The 16,351-nt window shown below is 31.6% G+C and overlaps 2 protein-coding genes across 2 annotated transcripts in view; both read left to right on the top strand.

Annotated features, from left to right (window-relative positions):
* Positions 1-168: 168 nt before the first annotated feature.
* LOC144845092 (pre-mRNA-splicing factor RBM22-like) lies at positions 169-6,957 on the top strand. The gene is made up of 9 exons (XM_078702238.1): positions 169-230; positions 1,209-1,262; positions 1,438-1,600; positions 2,016-2,116; positions 2,503-2,666; positions 3,540-3,740; positions 4,253-4,503; positions 5,205-5,336; positions 5,720-6,957. Exons 1-9 carry the CDS (start codon positions 177-179, stop codon positions 5,953-5,955), a joined length of 1,356 nt encoding a protein of 451 aa, XP_078558364.1. The 5' UTR covers positions 169-176; the 3' UTR covers positions 5,956-6,957.
* An 8,105-nt stretch (positions 6,958-15,062) lies between these two features.
* LOC144844964 (protocadherin-15-like) overlaps positions 15,063-16,351 on the top strand; it is a 41,852-nt gene continuing 40,563 nt past the window's right edge. The window contains exon 1 of the mRNA XM_078702080.1: positions 15,063-15,603. Coding sequence (XP_078558206.1) covers positions 15,063-15,603 — 541 coding nt within the window. The remainder of the gene's footprint in view (positions 15,604-16,351) is intronic.

Genomic DNA, 16,351 nt, shown 5'->3' on the forward strand with positions numbered 1-16,351 from the left:
TAATAAATGCCTGTTCATTTGGAAGTGATTTATATTGATTTATTGAGTTTAAACAATATTGGCGGGGCTAGGTGGTTGGGGCGCGTAAAGAAATCTATAATCAATTTTTGCAAAATTGGCATAGATCCAATATTGGGTCTTTTTAGGTTTCACTCTGGCAACCTTCAAAAACCAAGATGGCGACAAGCAAGGGAGCAAATACTTACAATCGACAAGGTTGGGAAGATGCAGTAAGTACATATTTTCTTCTTATACTACCACAATTTTGTATTAATATTTACAATACATATATAAGGTCCACTTTTAATTGTAATATTTAAATTTTTGACGTTAGAATTGATATTATTTGACATTATTTGAAGGCTCACTTCGCTGACTCTCGGTCGGTGGTGGCACCAAGCCAAAGATGCTATTGTGTCGCTTGAAAGCCTGGCGTTGCACGCCGGTTGCATACATCAATACACGAGTGTGTCGGCCTACAACATAATTGTTATATTTTGTCTAATATTTGTGTTTCATTCTTGATTATCCTAATTAAATGTAACCAAATGTTTGTGGAAATACTAAAAATGATTTTATTTATATTTATTTCGCTAAAAATGTTGAATGAATTTTATTTAACATTTTTGCTCACCATTCATTCATTGCTAACTAATACTAATAGCATGGAGCTATATACTATACTTTAGTTTTAGGCTAGCCTAGAGGAATATTAGGTTTCGAGGGCAGGTCCTAACTTCTCAATATCAATCTTTTCAATACCGCAGCCAGAGAAAATGATACGGTACTGTTTTGGCGTAAAAATATTAGTGTAAAATATAGATGTGATTTTATTTCATCCTACACAAGGAAATTACATTGCTTGCATTGCACAAAAAAATAAATATGATAAAATGATTTTAAAAATGTCAAAAAGATAATGTTAATTGTATTCATTGTGTTGGACGTCCCCGTAAAACCTACATAGATCAACTATGCGAGGACACAGAGTGCAATCCGGATGAACTGCCTGCTGCCATGGAAGACCAGAAAGGGTGGCGTATCCGAGTCATAGAAGCCCGAGCAAGCTCGACATGATGATGATGATGAAATATAACAATGCAATGTATATTTTTGGGCAAATTATCAAGGAGTGAAGTGTTACTTTATATTGGTGGTACTGTATATATTATATTTAATTACATTTATAAAACATTATATTTTTGTAGGATTTCCCGATTCTTTGTCAGACTTGTCTTGGGGATAATCCGTATGTCAGAATGGTAAGTATTAGGTCATTTACGGTAACTTCTTAACCAGTCAAAAGTTTATTTAAATCCCTTTTCATTCAGCACTTGTAGCATCACACAATCAATTTTCATCCAGACATAATATGTAAAACATTTTCGTTTGATGACAATCACATTCAATGATGAATTTTATTTATTTTTTTTTCAGATTAAAGAGAAATTTGGAAAGGAATGTAAAATTTGTGAGCGGCCTTTCACTATATTTCGATGGTGTCCTGGTGCGAGAATGAGGTTTAAGAAAACAGAGGTTTGCCAAACGTGCAGTAAGATTAAAAATGTCTGCCAAACATGTCTCTTAGATTTAGAATATGGTAAGCAGTTTTTACAAACATTCACTTTTACTAAACTTGGTGGTTAACATGCTTGAATAATCCCAGGGTTTTAAGTACTGTATGGCAGTATCACAATATGTAAATTTGTGATTGGTCAGATGTTTGTCCTATTCTGACATAATTTGTACCTTATATTAAGTACATTGAGAATACAAATTCGCAAATAATTCTCGGATGGGACTCAAACCCATAACCTCCAGATCACTAGCCTGGCATTCATAGCTCTAGATCAATGATGGCTAGGCGTTAGAGACACCCTGATGCAAAACTACTCCACAGTAGTTACAAACAATTACAATCTTGTTTATTTTTATTGATGAACATATTTAAAATAACTAACTATATTCTATAATATTTCTTTCGATGTGTAATTCAAATCTTGTTTTATGTGAAGGTTTACCAATTCAGGTGCGTGATGCAGCGTTAAATATTAAGGATGACATGCCCAAGTCAGACGTCAACAAAGAATTCTACACACAAAACATGGAAAAACAAGTAAGAAAAATTGTTTACACATCAGACAAATATTATTAGCAATACTATACAGTAGATCAATTGGTGATTATCCTTTGTTTTGATTTAGTTCAATACCATACATCAATAACAAGCAAAGATAAAAGCAGACAAAAAAATCATTATTATAGTACCAGGGATAGCCTTCCAAATGCCCCAAAATAATTACGAATTCCTGAGGTCCTGGGTTCATATCCTATCTCTGTCAAAGTACCAGACTTTTCTCTTATGATGAGAAGTAATTCCACAAAACTGTCTTTCCTGCTAGTTGGTTGGTTTCAGGGTTACATCAGGTGGTTAAAATCTGTAATTTCTGTCAGATGGGGCAGTACTTTACCACTATCATTTTTGTATTGTTCTATTTATAGCTTGCCAATTCAGAAGGAGCTGGTGCACTGGGTAAAGCACAAGCACCTAGTGATCTGTTACTCAAGTTAGCAAGAACAACACCATACTACAAGCGCAATAGGCCACATATTTGTTCATTTTGGGTCAAAGGAGAATGCAAGCGTGGTGAAGAGTGTCCATACAGGTGAGGACTTCCTTTGTCAATAATACTACTGGAATGAGTGCTCACTGGCTAAACTGTGGTCAGTTATGATCCAAATATGGTAGTGATATTCCCAAATATGGTAGTGATATGCCATCATCATGTCCATATATGGGCACATCACATTTATTTGTCACATTGTGAGTGCTCACTGGCTAAACTGTGGGCAGTTAGGCATTAAAATGTGCTAAATAAGGCTAAAACGGCCGAGGCCTCCAGCATTGCCAGGCCACTTACAGTAGAGTTCCTAAACCAGGGGCTTCAGGCCTCTGCGTTACGCCACTGAATACTACTAGTCGGTATACTGTAGACTAACACTAGGATTATGGGGTGACACGACCTATTTTGTGCATTACTATGAAGCATTATCTGTAGTGTTTAAGCCATACTTTTAATGTCAACAACTAAACAGCATCCTAGAGCTAGCGCCAAACTTTGTTGGATGAGAATACCAAATATGAAAACCCATGATGGTGATTAATATGAAATACTTCATACATTTGCCAACCACGGATACTTTGTTCTTTTTATTGAATGCCAGTAACATTTTGCAGCTTTACATTAAACTTGAATGCTTGCAGGGTTAGCATCAAGGGTTTAAATGACAATTTAATTACTCTGTATATAACTAAAGCTCTGTCTACACTATCAAACTAGTTTGACAAAAAAAGTGTGATGTGCCCAAATATGGTAGTGATATGACATCATCATGTCCATGTATGGGCATGTCACATAAAGTTTGATAGTGTAGATAGAGCTTTAGTCTGTATTGTGTTTCGTCATATACTAATAGTACTTACTTTTTAGTACATTTTAATTTACTGTATTTTAAAATTATCTAAATATCTTTCTTAGACATGACAAGCCAACAGACCCTGATGATCCACTTGCGGATCAAAACATCAAAGATCGTTTCTATGGAAATAACGACCCTGTAGCAGATAAGCTTCTCAAGAGGGCGTCCCAGATGCCTAAGCTAGACGTGCCCGAAGATCGTCTTGTTACAACACTTTACATCGGAGGCCTTGGCGATAAAGTAACAGAGAAAGATTTAAGGTTAGTATTTTTTTGTAGTGGATTCATTATGGATAATTCATTTTTGTGTCTTGAAAAAAAATGCGCTAATGTCTCAAAAATTTAAAAGATAATGTTAAAATTAAATAATATATGCAGTATAATACTTACTGTAACCATGACGTGCTGATGAAATTCTACCAATGTCGTCCCCATAGTCATTTTTGACTGAAGGAAGCCTGATTGATTGGTAGCTCTGCCCAAACAAAACAAACTTTTTAATATAGCATATTAAATGTTGCTACATTTTTTATGGTTTTATGAATATTTTAAATGCTTTATCTTTTCGAGATAGACTATATACATTTCGCCCCCAATTATCACTGCAGGCCATTCAAGAAATTTTTTTTTTCAATAGTGCACTAGCCAAAATCCTTAATTGCTTTTTATTTTGTTGTAGTTTCTTCATTTACCTCGCTCGTTAATGCTTCTACTAATTATTTAATATTATTTAATTATTAATTATTTAATCAATATAATTCTTGTATATGTAGGGATCATTTTTATCAATTTGGAGAAATTCGCAACATCAACGTAGTCCAGAAACAACAATGTGCGTTTGTACAGTTCACTGCACGTAATTCAGCAGAGTTGGCAGCAGATCGGTCGTTTCAGAAACTGATCATTAAAGGTCGTCGTTTGAACATCAAATGGGGCAAGTCCCAAGCCCAGCAAGCCATTGGTGGTAAAAAGGATGACACTGAAAATGAAGTGCACTACGAGGCTGTGCCAGGGTTACCTGGAGGTGAGTTTCTTTTTACAATTTGATTATGTAAATTGTAAGTTAATTTTGGCTAGGCTTGCTATTGCACACAATATACATATATAATGTATTTTAAAAATAATTAAAAAATCAGACTTTAAATAGGCCATTTTGCAGTTTTAATAAGGTTATTTACTTCTGTAAAAAAAAATTATTTCTCTATAAAAAGACAAAAGAAATGTTTACTTTTTTTTTTTTTCAGGAAAATAATTTTTTTTTAATCCAGTTTTTTGTCAAAGTGAATAACTATTAGGTGACATTAAAATGGCATATTAAAAAAAAAGTTGAAAAAAAAAAATTTTTTTTAGGGGGAACAATATATCTTTAAGTAATTGAATTCTGTTGTGTACCGTGTACAAATCCCATCATTCAATGAATTGAAAATGCTCTAGTTTGTATAATAAATCTAAATGTTTAGGTCAAATAGTAGATAAAATTGAAACAACATGAAATCAAACCATACTGTATATTAAAATGATGACATTCTTTAATAAACAATAAAATTTGAATCATTATTTGGTCGAGGGATGACATAGAGACTCATACTCAAATAAGTCCATCACTGTCGCCCCTCCTCATCGCACATAATTACATAACACATGTAAACATAAAAACAATTTTACAATCAATTACAAAAAAAATCACAACATGGCTTATAATTTATTATTGATACTTTACTTTAGCTTTGCCTCCACCACCAATATCTGCTGAAGAAACAAACAACTTTTTCAACCTCAATCAACCGCCACCCATGCTTCCTCCAGTACCTTCGCACAGACCCCCAGGTATGCCACCACCTGGAATGCCACAAAGAGGTAAGTTTTTACATTACCTAATATATCTACCATACATATGTAATTGTAGAATAATAGAGGTTTCGTTACGATAACGAAAACAGATACGTCACGCACACGTATTCGTTTTCGTAAGCCAGTAAAAATCTGTTTCGCATGGCAACGAAATATTGAGGGCACTGTCCAAAATATGTATTTGTAAGGTTAGCCTGTGATGCGCAGACTATTGGGCTGAATTGTCCCTTCATACAGCTTCCGCCAAACTTGTCTGTTCAAAACGACAGAGTCTGAGATGGACTAAAACACTGGGGTTAAACACTCCCCCTCTCTTATTCATTCTGAAAGTTGTACTGTACTGCTACAATAATTTAAATAATGAAATCATTTTGTGTTTTGTCAACTAGGATATCCAGGTATGCCACCTCCACCAATGCATCATGACATGGGCTACCATGGGCCACCAATGAGAGGCCCACCACCATTCCATCATGGCGGACATCAAAGGCATCAACAAATGCGAGGGCAACCTCCACCACCCCCTCCTGGAGTCGGACTACCTCCCCCACCCCGTCAAGGTGTCCACTATCCATCACAGGATCCACAGCGAATGGGGGCTGTAGCCAGCAGTGGAGAGAAATAACTTTTTTAATAAATTGTCTTTTATACTGAGGTATCTCGTACATTGGACTGTTGCAGCCATAATAACTTATATGACAAGACATTATGAATGGTAGAATCATGCATTGTATTAAACCTCAGTTTACACTGTCAATGTAACTAGCAACCATATTTTGTGATGAATTCTATAAAGCTCTGTCTACACTAATAATAATAAGGAAATCTTACATTGCTTTGGTTTCCATCACAAATTAGATGCTCATGGCGCATTGACGCAACAATGCAATGAATGAAATCATGTAGTAAAGTCAAATCAAAATTTGTGATATATATATGACATCACCATGCCCATATGGGCACATAATATTTTTTTGTCACAAAGTTTGATAGTGTAGACTGAGCTTAAGGTCCACAAGGTCGCAGGCGATGAGAGCATCCATTCCTAAACTTTTCCTCCGTTTTAAAGAAAACATGTTTGATTAAAAATGTTTTGGAAATGTCTGATACTTGAGCTTTTGTTGCTTGCCTCTGAAACAGTTGCTACGTGTATTTTGATCCTGAACTACTGGCTTTCCGAACAGTTATTTGCTGAATCTCTCATCGCCCCCTAAAGTTGATTTCTAAGCAGTTTTTGCCAAAACAACAAAAAGGGTTTCTGCTGTTGAAATGTTATTATATACTGGTAAAATGATGATCGAAAAAAACTTTTTTCAACTGTAAAATAATTCGAATTTGACCTGTGACCTTTGTAATACTATGTCACAATATTAAATAAATAAAATTGCTGAATGTAAAGTTCACTACCTTGAAATTCAATATTATGATTTTTGTTTTTATTGTGAAAATATTCACAGTATAGTTTGGATAATGAACTATTTAATAGGGTTACACTTTGACATATCTTTTAATAAATGTCATATAGGCCTTACATTTCATATTGCGTAAGTGGAGGAGAAGGTATGATGTAATTAGGAAAATTATTTGTAATAATACTGTGTACTATTAAACTTTACATTTAAATGTGTATATTTTGTTGCTTTCATTACTTTATTGGGGTAAAATTTAATCTTTGTGCTAATTTGTTAGTTTCCCCATGGACCTCTAATTTATCGGTCCATGGTTTTCCTTAATAGATGATTTGTATTCTGTAGTAACACTGTATGGTGTATAAACTACACATTTTTATGTCAATTTCTTATGTAAAAACATGAATAGTTCATGAAAACAGTTAGTCGTGTATAAATGATTAAGCCACTCACAAAACTATGACATTTGTATATTATTATGATACCAAATGTTGTTGTTTATATATTTCATAAATAAATAATTACAAAGTATACGTATAGTCAAAATAATTAGAGTCTATGACATCTTGAAAACACTAGAATTATAAAATGTAAAGAATTTACAATACAATATTTTCTACATACAGGAATTAAAAAATAGTGCATACGCCCCCAATATAAATTAGTACGCGAAAAAAGTTTTCGTGCAGTGTACTGTATAGAGGGCGCAATCATAAATTTAAAGCTTTGTTATTGGAGGTTAGGTTCTTACGTCGTGCTCAATGATGCATGTCTAATAAAAACCAGTCAAAAGGCTTCTGTCACCGTGTGGGTAAACAGCGTGTTGGCTTAGCAGATGCTTAGAACTTAGAGTTTCGTTTTTGGATTTGAATACTGTACTCACTATGTAAACTACATCGAATTGCATGGAATGTTTTTATTGGTATATTTCAAGATAATATTTGTTATGCATTGGAAACAAGGAGATTTCCTGTGATATTGGTAGGTATTGTTATTCAGGGCATGATGACGAGTGAGTGAGGCCCATCTTTTGTTTACTCACACTCGTGTTACAGCAACAGCTGGCCCTAGTGCAGCCTACCAGTTACCAAGCTGACAACTGAATTCAATGAGGCAAACTGGGCTTGTGTGTTCACACCTGGGGTTCTCTAGGCTGAGGTTTTAATCACAGATTTTGTTTTAAAATTCCAATTCGGCTAGACAATACATTATTAATAAGTATACGACACAAGGCGCCTATTCTATATCAGCATTCTCGTCACTTCGTCCAATACAAAATATGGTCACATGTCAAATTCAATTTTTTTTCCAGTTTATTGTTATTTTCAATATACAGTTATTGATTTTCATTTAGCATCTGTATAAAGCAGCTAATTCAATAGTATACTATAGTAACTTAAAGGTTTGTTCTGTTAAGAGGTAAAACTTAAATTTTAGTTTTTATATGCATGTCTTGATATTTCTTTTATGGATATTTAATTAGTTTATTTTCAACATTTATTTTCTGTGAAAGATAATTTTGTATGTACTGTATAGTCATGTCGAGAATTAAACTCTCTATACCACTGATGCAGAGTTACAGTACTATACTTGATTATAATCACATTAAGTAAAAACATAGAGAATTAAGTAAGAAAGCTAAAAAAACAAAGATTAATTGATTTTACAATGCAATTTTTTTTAATAAATAATTATTTTATTTTTAAGATATACTGAAATTTGCAGTCATAATAAAAAGATTAAATGATGATATAAAAATGGTATAAAACCGACATTAAAAAAACAATATAAACATACTGTAGAGGACCTATTGTAATGACACGAATACAATATATTGTAACACAGTAATAAATGATATAAATTATTAATATACAATGGTGAATGAATGGTTAATGTAAAAAAAGTATTTTTTAGTCAATACTACGACATACTCTTTCATATTCACATAATTATTGATAATCATAACTAAAAATATTTAGGTTAATTAGATAATAAAATTTTCTAATTGAAGATATTAAGTAAGTCTAGAAAATAAAGGTCAACAATTGAACCAGATAAGAAATATTCATCATTCAAGTTACCCTATCTATATTTTTTATTAGAGTCAGCGTACTGTGGTTATTTCATAATGCAGCTTTCCTTTAACAATTCGTCTATACGATATAACTTATTAAAGTGAAAACATAATTTTATAGTGTAGAATAATAAAGTATAATATTATCCACATCATACAATTTAAAATGATATTCATTGCCATGGTTACTTATTATACACAATTCACAGTAATATGTAACCATGGTAATTGATTGGTTGACAAATTAAGCTCAGTTGTGTTGGTTGTACTATTTTTTATAGTGCGAGTCGTTGAATCAGTAAATTACAGTTTGTATAATTTCTGGCAAAAAAATATTTACATATACCATTTAATTATACTTAATACTGTCAACTTACTTTTATTGGTGGTTGATGTCAGTATAACAGCCAATAACATTGTAGATGCTAGAGAGCAATGATAAATACACTGTCTGGCATCTGAGAAAGTATAGCAATAAACAACTCTAAAGCTCTGTCTACACTATCAAACTAGTTTGACAAAAAAGTGTGATGTGCCCAAATATGGTAGCGATATGTCCAAATATAGTAGTGATTTAATGACATCATCATGTCCATATATGGGCACATCACAATTTGATAGTGTAGACAGAGCTTTAAGGCAAACGGGAGGTAACGATAAACGATATTAATAATAATTAAATAATAGTGCATATAAGCAAGCCTGTCAATGCGCTGCACTTTATTTTTGGATCAAACACGTATGGAAACATACTTCCATAATGCAGCTAGTAATCAGCGCAGTTGTGTCTTGATCTAACCGTACCCATTTATACACCTGGGTAACGGAAAACAAAAATATAGAATCTATGCTATTTCTTATGAACTGAATGGATGGGTGATTGAGCTGAAACCCGCTCAGGATAGATACAGATTCTATGTGGTACAAGCTACGCGGTTTTCCCTCTTACCGTTGCGGCTCGTCTGAAAATTGGTCTTAACTAGAAAACTGTATCTCATGTTAGTTGGTGATTTTTAATATAAAAGAATATGATATTTAGTTTTTTTGTTGGTAACAATTTACATAAAGTGTTATTATTGATAGATAAATGCATTCAACAAGCATCAAATTATTCAATAATACTCATGTGAGGTTGCAACTACTGCTGGTACATTTACATATAACTGTTATTTTGTTATCAGATAATTTCTATTATGGTATTTCAGAGCTTTTGACAATATTTGTGTAGTCTCGTGTGTACTGTACATCAAATTTGATTGAATTATTATAATAATTTATTATTTACTTGCGTCAATTTACTGTATTTGATAAATATTTTGATAAAGAGTATGTTATTGTTACTGCTGAATAATGGGGGAAAAAACAAGTTATTATTTTAGTTTAGTCACTAATTTTTTCTCTCAAAGGAAGACTGGTACAGTATCAGTAAAAAAATAAATTGTTACCTCCAATGTTTTAAATAAATAATAACCATGTACAGTATTTTATTCCAAATCTTACTGAAAATATTGGTTTTCACATTTGCTTTTATGTAAGTGATTTCTGATTAAAATAAAATCATGCCTTTTCCCCATTTTGTGTTCATCTCAAACTGCACCACAAATCTTTTGACAATTGTGATATTTTATAAATCATGTAAAAGTAAAAAAATGTCTCATAAAATTTACGACATCATACTGACTAGGAACTTGATTGAAAATTAGTTCTTTCAAGTTACATTTATTAGAGTTCAAGTCTATTGTGATTGACAATTTGTAAGCAGAAATCGTTTCTTTTTAATCAAAGTAAAACTTCTAAATTGAAACTGAAACACATCTTATTCCTTGTTTTATCTAGTGTCAAATGCTATAGTTCTTTTTAACTGATGCAATTTAAACACACTTGCTATGTGACACAGATGGTCTATCACAATATAGGGCATATTATTCAATTCTTATGTTAAATATGAATATTTAGTAATAATAATATAATAATGGTGGGATTTCAATTTGATAATAACTCGGCATTCATGCTATGGCATGCGCTATACTTTTCATTTATTCGATCATTCATATGAATTATAAAATTGGTTCATTTAGTAATTCCAGCAACTGAGTGCTTTTCAGACAGTACATAATTGCAGGGAACACGATTACCTCAGCCTACTTTTAGGATTGGACAATCATTGACATCGTAATACAGTAGGAATACTGCAGTTTATGGCAGTTAAGGCCCATTTACACTAGGACGATAACAATCGACGATAAACAGATAAATATGCATTTTTCCTACATAAAACAAAAGAAATATAAAAGGTTTTCATCCTAGAACTGCTTGAGAACTACCTTTGATGAAAATACAGTAATATTGAAAATGTTTTAAACGTTTGGAAGGTGATTATATTAATTTTTCAATTTCAAAGTTATTTATGAATTTTCTATTTTTTTTTTTTTTTCAGATTTTTTACGCTTATAGAACTGTAATATTTTCAAGATGGTGCAGAGTTTGATGTTAATTTTGGTGCTATACAAATCCTTTCTCATTGCAAATTGTGTAAATAATGGTAAGTAAAACAACAAATGTGATGTTAATGTGGAAAAATTATAATTATGCATTTTTCACCCCACGCATTTTTTGATTTGTATAATTTAAATTTCATCAACTGCTTAAACCATTTTTACAAGCCATATTTCTCTCGGAAAAACAAATAAACTTAAGGCTCACAACAATAAAATACATTTATTCAAATAGTTTCATCATTAAAATTGTGCACAATTGTTTATGACAGATAATTAAAAAATTAAAAAAAACAATGATAAAAAGAAAACTGACATTTCAAATTTACTATAGAATAATTTTCAAGATCAAACACAAAATCAAATTGAACATAAAAAAACTGAGAGTTCTTTAATCACGTTCAGTTTTAGCTTATGAAATAATGAATGTTTTCATTTAAAGTAATATTTCTATTGTATGATTCGTTGGCTTGCTTCATCAGCATGCAACCCATGTTTCCATAGGCCTACGTATTATTCATACTTGTCTATTTATAGCTAAAAGATAATAGTTTGTGCTTTATGCTACGTAATGAATGACCTCAACAGATAATATTAACAACCAGCTACAGCATCATTATTCTGAATAAATTATATTTTTCAGACGTCAACTTGCATTTTCATATACAGTACCATTATTACTATATTATAGTACTATTTCGTTATAAAAACTGTGTTTTAACTTCATAAATTACTATACCACCATAGTTTTTTTCATAAACAGTACAGGTACTGTAAGGCTGTTTTGATGAAGTGTTTGTATTATCACGTTGGTACTACATTCATGTATTCATCCTTTTCTGAAACGAAAGCAAAATGATCGCATTTAGGAGATGATCCAGAATGGACAGCACAATTTTAACTCTATTTTTTTGAGAATTCTTCAATATATTCATTGCCAAATCCTACTTTTGTATGAATGATATTCTTTTATTCCGTTTTCAAACTGTATCTCTACATACAGTATGGTATTATGCAGTATCATAGACAACTTATGTAATACAGTGTCACATATGTATCACATGTGACACCTGTATTATGGGTTAATGTTTAAGGATAGGCTTATGGCCTGTGATACAGGTATCACATGTGATAAATGTGACACTATATTTAATACAGAATGTGCGTATAATACTAAACGATAATTATAGATATATTACTGAGACTCATCTATTTATATTTCAACAATAAACCATAAAGACGAGCGTCAACATATTTAAGTTTATTAGATAACAAGTACAGTATTTACCGATTTAGGTTTTAGTAGGAAATATAATTCCATAATGTGTGTCAGTCTGAAATTACTTTTGGCATTATATTTCTCTTAGTAGCTGTTATTTACATGGACTACCTTCCTCTCTGTTAATGTTGTTTATTAATAACTGGATTACCTTGCGGCGGTAATTCAACTTCCATTAAGTCTTATCCAGTGAAAGATATTTTGCTATCGTTATTGATAAAGTTGTGATGATGTGGGTTGTCCAGTTGTCATGGACATATAAATTAACATGAAATGAGACACTGAGATATTACGCTTTTTTTCTTCAATTTGATAGGATTGTGAAAAAAATGCTTTTAATTATCTAAGTCACGTTATCAAATGACGATTACTGTGAGTAGCAGGTTTAATCAGAACCACCTGTCAGGGAAAAATAAAAAATGATATCTGAATCAATGTTTGCGAACTAAAAATCAATGCATATTCAGAATATATTAAACCTCCCGCAGAATTCAATTGTGTTTTAATTAATGATTACCATCATAAGGGAAATGATAGATCTAGTCTATTGAATTTTGCTATTTATATTTGTGACATTTTTTTTTAATTTTAGAGACAAAGTAATATATTGTTGATAGTTTGCATAAAAAAATGCTAATCTAAGATAATTGAAGTTTTTTATTTTGACAAAACAATTGAAGCAAAAAAGCAGTATACAAATGTCAACCATTACTGTAGTTTATTGAATTTTTGCTAGTTATATTTGGGCCATTTTTTTGTTTTTTTGTTAATTCAATTCAATTTAATTCAATTCAAAGCAACATTTATTTACTCTTTTCGTATAAACTATAACAAAAATGATGTACAATATATATAAAAGATTTAGAAAGAAGAGGGTACAAGCCCAGAAAGATGAAAAACACATCTTGTGGAAGGCGTACCTATTACTTACACAGACAATTAAAAAATAATAATAAAAAAAATAAATAAATAAATAAAAAATTGACCAAAGAATAGTTAATATTTGGAAATAAGGTGACTTTTAAGTTTAGATAAAAATGATTTACTGGAAACAGAGTTTAAGGTGGGGAGTGGCAGGTCGTTCCAAAAAGTGGGTCCGGAATACCTAATGTTGTGTTGAAAGTGGTTGGTTTTATGGGTTGGAATATGTAATTTTGAACTAATATGGGTATGATGATAATGAATTACAAAATTAGGAGTGAACATGGAGCAAAGATGTTTGGGAAGGTTAGAATAACATAAGTAATGTAATGATATTGTTGATAATTTGCATACAAAATGATGAATCTAAAGATAATTATTTTATTTTGGCAAAACAATTGAATTAGAAGCATCAATCAATATTGAATGTCTTAAGAAAACAGTGCTTTTATTTCATTAGTATTCTGTATTTGTACAAAGCACTTAATGTAGGCTACACTTTACATTTAAACTATCAGGTTTGATTAGTAAGTTCATGACGCCTTTACAGAAAATAGCAGTCAGAACTTGGTACAGTAGCAGTCAGTTAGTATACAAATGGATGTTTATGAGTTGAATGTTGAGAATATTGCATGAGTTGAAAAATTGACTGCTCTATTTAATGAGGTGGAATACAGCAATTTTTTACCTACTTTTATTCAAGTTATCCATCGTAAATTATTGGCGATTGCTAGGCCGGGAAGCTAGGCCATTAAAAAAGGCAGTGTTCCAACTTTAGATGTGGAGCAGGACAGTTATAGACGATGCGCACAACAAGTTAATCAGTCAGCAATGTCGCATGGCAAAAATGTTGCATTAGAACCGTTCATTATCACCATTAAATATCACTTTTCCATGAGATAGTGCAAATTCCAAATGACATGTGATGTAATTGACCAATGATATTGCAAGAATACAAACAGGTGCGTTACAAAAAAAACCCAAAAATATTGTAGTCAATAAAATTATTAAGATATTTATAACCAACATGCAGTGGTTTTGAAAAGTGGAAAGTGTGATTCTGGCAATTTTTGTATCATTTATTTTTTCAATTTATAATTATTTTATTATTATACCAATTCTGATGTTCAATTGATTGGTTTGTTATCAATGATTGCTACTTTGAATAAAAGGAATGTTGACTTCATTCAGTAATTTAAAATTCATTCATTATATATAGTCAAGGTTATGTTATAAGAATGGTTCAGGTTAAGAAGTCAATAGATTCTACTGTAATCTATTTTACATTGTAATAACCAATATGGTTGCCGTAAACACTTTTCTACAACCCATAATTTGGTTGATCTACTAAATGTGTTCTATGAAGGTAGTAACATTCCCAAATCTGTTGGTCAGTTAGTTTTAACTGACTTTAGTAAAGCATTCGATTGTGTTGACCACACAATAGCAGTTTCTAAATTAGTAACACTTGGCTGTAGACCTGAAATTGTACCGTGGTTAATTAGCTTTTTGTCAAACAGAACCCAACAAGTACGCTATAAATCCACATTATCAATGAGTGTTAATCTAACATGTGGCGTCCCTCAAGGCACACTCCTTGGGCCTATGATCTTTCTTGCTCTAATTAATGATGCCATGCAAGACTCGCCATGTAAAACTTGGAAATATGTAGATGATTTGTGCATAGGACAGATAGTAAAAAAGGATGAAATTTCCTCAATTCAGAATGATGTTGCTTTACTGAATGTATGGTCTAATGAAAACAAACTAAAACTTAACCCAACTAAATGTAAAACTATGTATTTTAACTTTCAAAGAAATCAATATGAACATGAACCCCTTTTGATTGGTAATGCTACAATTGAAATCGTTAATGAAACTAAGTTACTAGGTTTATGGATACAAGCCAACCTCAAATGGGACCGTAATGTTAAAGAAATTGTATCGAAAGCCAGCAGACGTCTGCATATATTGTGTAGATTAAGAAAGTTCAATCTTCCGAAATTTGATCTTGTAGATGTATTTAAGAGTTACATAAGACCAAGTGTTGAATATGCTGTCCCAGTATGGCATTCTAGTCTCACTAAGAAACAAAGTGATATGATAGAATCTGTCCAAAAAAGGGCTTGCAGAATAATATTGTGTAATGACTACATATGTTATGACCAAGCACTCAATGATCTTTCTTTAGATACTTTATCTGATAGAAGGCGTAATCTATGCTATAAGTTTGCTCTGAATTGTTCAAAAAGTATTCATTTTGGAAAATGGTTTCCAGTGAAGAATGTAAGTAACATGAAACTAAGACGTGTAAAGTATCAACAACCCAAATGCAGAGTTGAAAGATATAGAAAAAGTGCAATACCATACCTTATCTCGCTTCTAAATGAATAATCATTATATATCACCCAGTACAGCTATGCAATTCTTATTGGTCCTTTTTGGTGTTTTTTTTTTTTTCTATTTTAATATTTTAATGCTAAACTTGTTAAATGTTCCTGTATTGTATTTCTTGTGTAAATTGCCTCCTTTTTTATATATAATTATCATTGGTTTTATACTTTTATACAAATTTTAATATTGAGAAAATGTAAATATCTTTGTAATTCAGCTAAGGCTGCGATGATGATAGTGAAATAAATGAAATGAAATGAAAAAAAAAAAATGTTATGTATCTAATCTCTTAACACTGGAAAGTAAGGTATTTTGATATTGATTTTTAATGGCCTCAAGTTCGTTTACAGTAATGTTAATATAAGATTGATCAAATTAATTCAATTTAAATTTATTTATTTTCAACCGGGTTGCCTTTTCATTGAGGAAGCTTGAACTACACAATGATT

Source organism: Antedon bifida, chromosome 6, assembly GCF_963402885.1.
Source record: "Antedon bifida chromosome 6, ecAntBifi1.1, whole genome shotgun sequence".
Taxonomy (NCBI): domain Eukaryota; kingdom Metazoa; phylum Echinodermata; class Crinoidea; order Comatulida; family Antedonidae; genus Antedon; species Antedon bifida.